Below are 1,821 nucleotides of genomic sequence, written 5' to 3'. Positions count from 1 at the left end.
GCCCATCCCCGCGCCGCCCTCCCACACCGAGTAGCTCACGCGCCCGTTGCCCGCCTCGTCCGGGTCCCGCGCCCACAGCCGCGCCAGCTCCGCGCCCGCCGCGTTGTTCTCCCGCGCCAGCACCGTGTACACGGCCTGCGCGAACGCCGGCGCGTTGTCGTTCACGTCCGACACCGGCACCCGCAGCCCGCGCCTGGCGCGCAGCGGCGGCGCCCCGCCGTCCTCCGCCCGCACCTCCACCTCGTACTCCGACACCCGCTCCCGGTCCAGCGCCTCCCGCAGCACCAGCGAGTACGAGCCCGCGAACGTCGCCACCAGCCCGAACGGCGACGCCGGCACCACCGCGCACCGCACCCGCCCGTTCGGACCCGAGTCCCGGTCCGACACGCTCAGCAGCGCCACCACCGTCCCCAGCGCCGCGTCCTCGGGCACCGGCACCGACAGCGACGTCACCCACACCTCGGGCGCGTTGTCGTTCACGTCCAGCACCTCCACCACAATCTTGCAGTGGCCCGACAACGGAGGTGTCCCCTTATCTCTCGCCTGGATTTGCAACTCGCACAAACGGACGACCTCATAATCAATGTGTTCCTGGAGCCGAATCTCCCCCGTCCGCGGATCAATGCTGAATGTGTTTCTCTGCGACGCAGGAACAGATCCGACGATGCTGAAGGAAAACTCCTGATTCATTCCCTCGTCCGGGTCCGTGGCTGCCACCCGCGCCACCAGCGTCCCCTCCGCCGCGTCCTCCGCCAGCTGCACTTTATACACCGACTGGTTGAATTGCGGCGCGTTGTCGTTCGCATCCAGCACCGAGATCAGCAGCTGCACCGTGCCCGTCAGCGCCGGCCTGCCCCCGTCACTCGCCGTCAGCACCAAGCGGTGCTCCGACTGCGACTCGCGGTCCAGGGGGTTCGTCAGCACCAAGAATAAGGATTCCAGATTCTCCTCTCCCCGCTGCGCATCCAGAGCGAAGTGCTCGGAGGGGCTCAGTGTATACGAGAGCTGCGCGTTCGATCCGATATCCGCATCCCACGCGCCCTCCAGAGGAAACCGGGTCCCAGGCAAGGTATTGAATTCTACAATGCTGATGTTTCTGGAGGCGGCGGGGAAGCGCGGGGCATTGTCGTTGATGTCGGTGACCTCCACCTCCACGTGGAAGACGCGCAGCGGCCGCTCCAGCAGCACCTCCAGCCGCAGGGCGCACGGCGCGCTCTTCCCGCACAGCTCCTCCCGGTCCAGCCGCGAGCTCACCACCAGCGCCCCGCTCGCCCCGCTCACCTCCACGCTCGCCCCCAAGCCCCGCGACACCAGCCGCAGGCGCCGCGCCTCCGCCTCGCCCGCCTCCAGGCCCACGTCCTGCGCCAGGCGCCCCACCACCGTGCCGGCCTCGGCTTCCTCCGGCACCGAGTAGCGCACCGGACCGCCGCCCAGCGCCCAGGCCGCCTGCAGCACCAGCACCGCGGCCCCCCAGCTCCGCCGCGCCGCTCCACCGCCGACCATCGCCCTCCACGCCGCCGCACCGCTCCTTCTCCGCGCCGCGCACCTCCCGACCCGCCTGCTCCAAACCCTCCGCCCGCGCTCGCCGACACAATCCTTCCTCACGGGACGCGCCTCCTCCTCCCCGCCGCTCGCTCTCGCTCTGCCTTCTTTGCCATGGGCACCGGAAGGTCTTCCCCTCCCTTCCTCGCATCGCATCGCATCGCATCGCGCGTTCCTTAGCTCACAGCGCCATCATGTGGCTCGCTGCGGAAATTGCTCCTCTGCTTCTTTGTGTATCGCGCTGGGTTCGCTTCGTCTTTGCCACTTTGTATTTCTCGT

General features: G+C 69.0%; 1 protein-coding gene across 1 annotated transcript in view; it reads right to left on the bottom strand.

The window, feature by feature from the left end:
• LOC122170289 (protocadherin alpha-2-like) overlaps nt 1–1,503 on the bottom strand; it is a 2,610-nt gene extending 1,107 nt beyond the window's left edge. Inside the window, exon 1 of the mRNA XM_042836997.1 lies at nt 1–1,503. This exon is cut by the window's left edge and continues 1,107 nt beyond it. Coding sequence (XP_042692931.1) covers nt 1–1,503 — 1,503 coding nt within the window.
• Nucleotides 1,504–1,821: the final 318 nt, after the last annotated feature.

This window comes from Centrocercus urophasianus, unplaced genomic scaffold, assembly GCF_019232065.1.
Source record: "Centrocercus urophasianus isolate 14NV4802_14NV808 unplaced genomic scaffold, USGS_Curo_1.0 seq_656, whole genome shotgun sequence".
In the NCBI taxonomy this organism is placed as follows: domain Eukaryota; kingdom Metazoa; phylum Chordata; class Aves; order Galliformes; family Phasianidae; genus Centrocercus; species Centrocercus urophasianus.
Note: the sequence above shows the minus strand (reverse complement) of the source record. Positions and strands in the feature narration are given on the sequence as shown.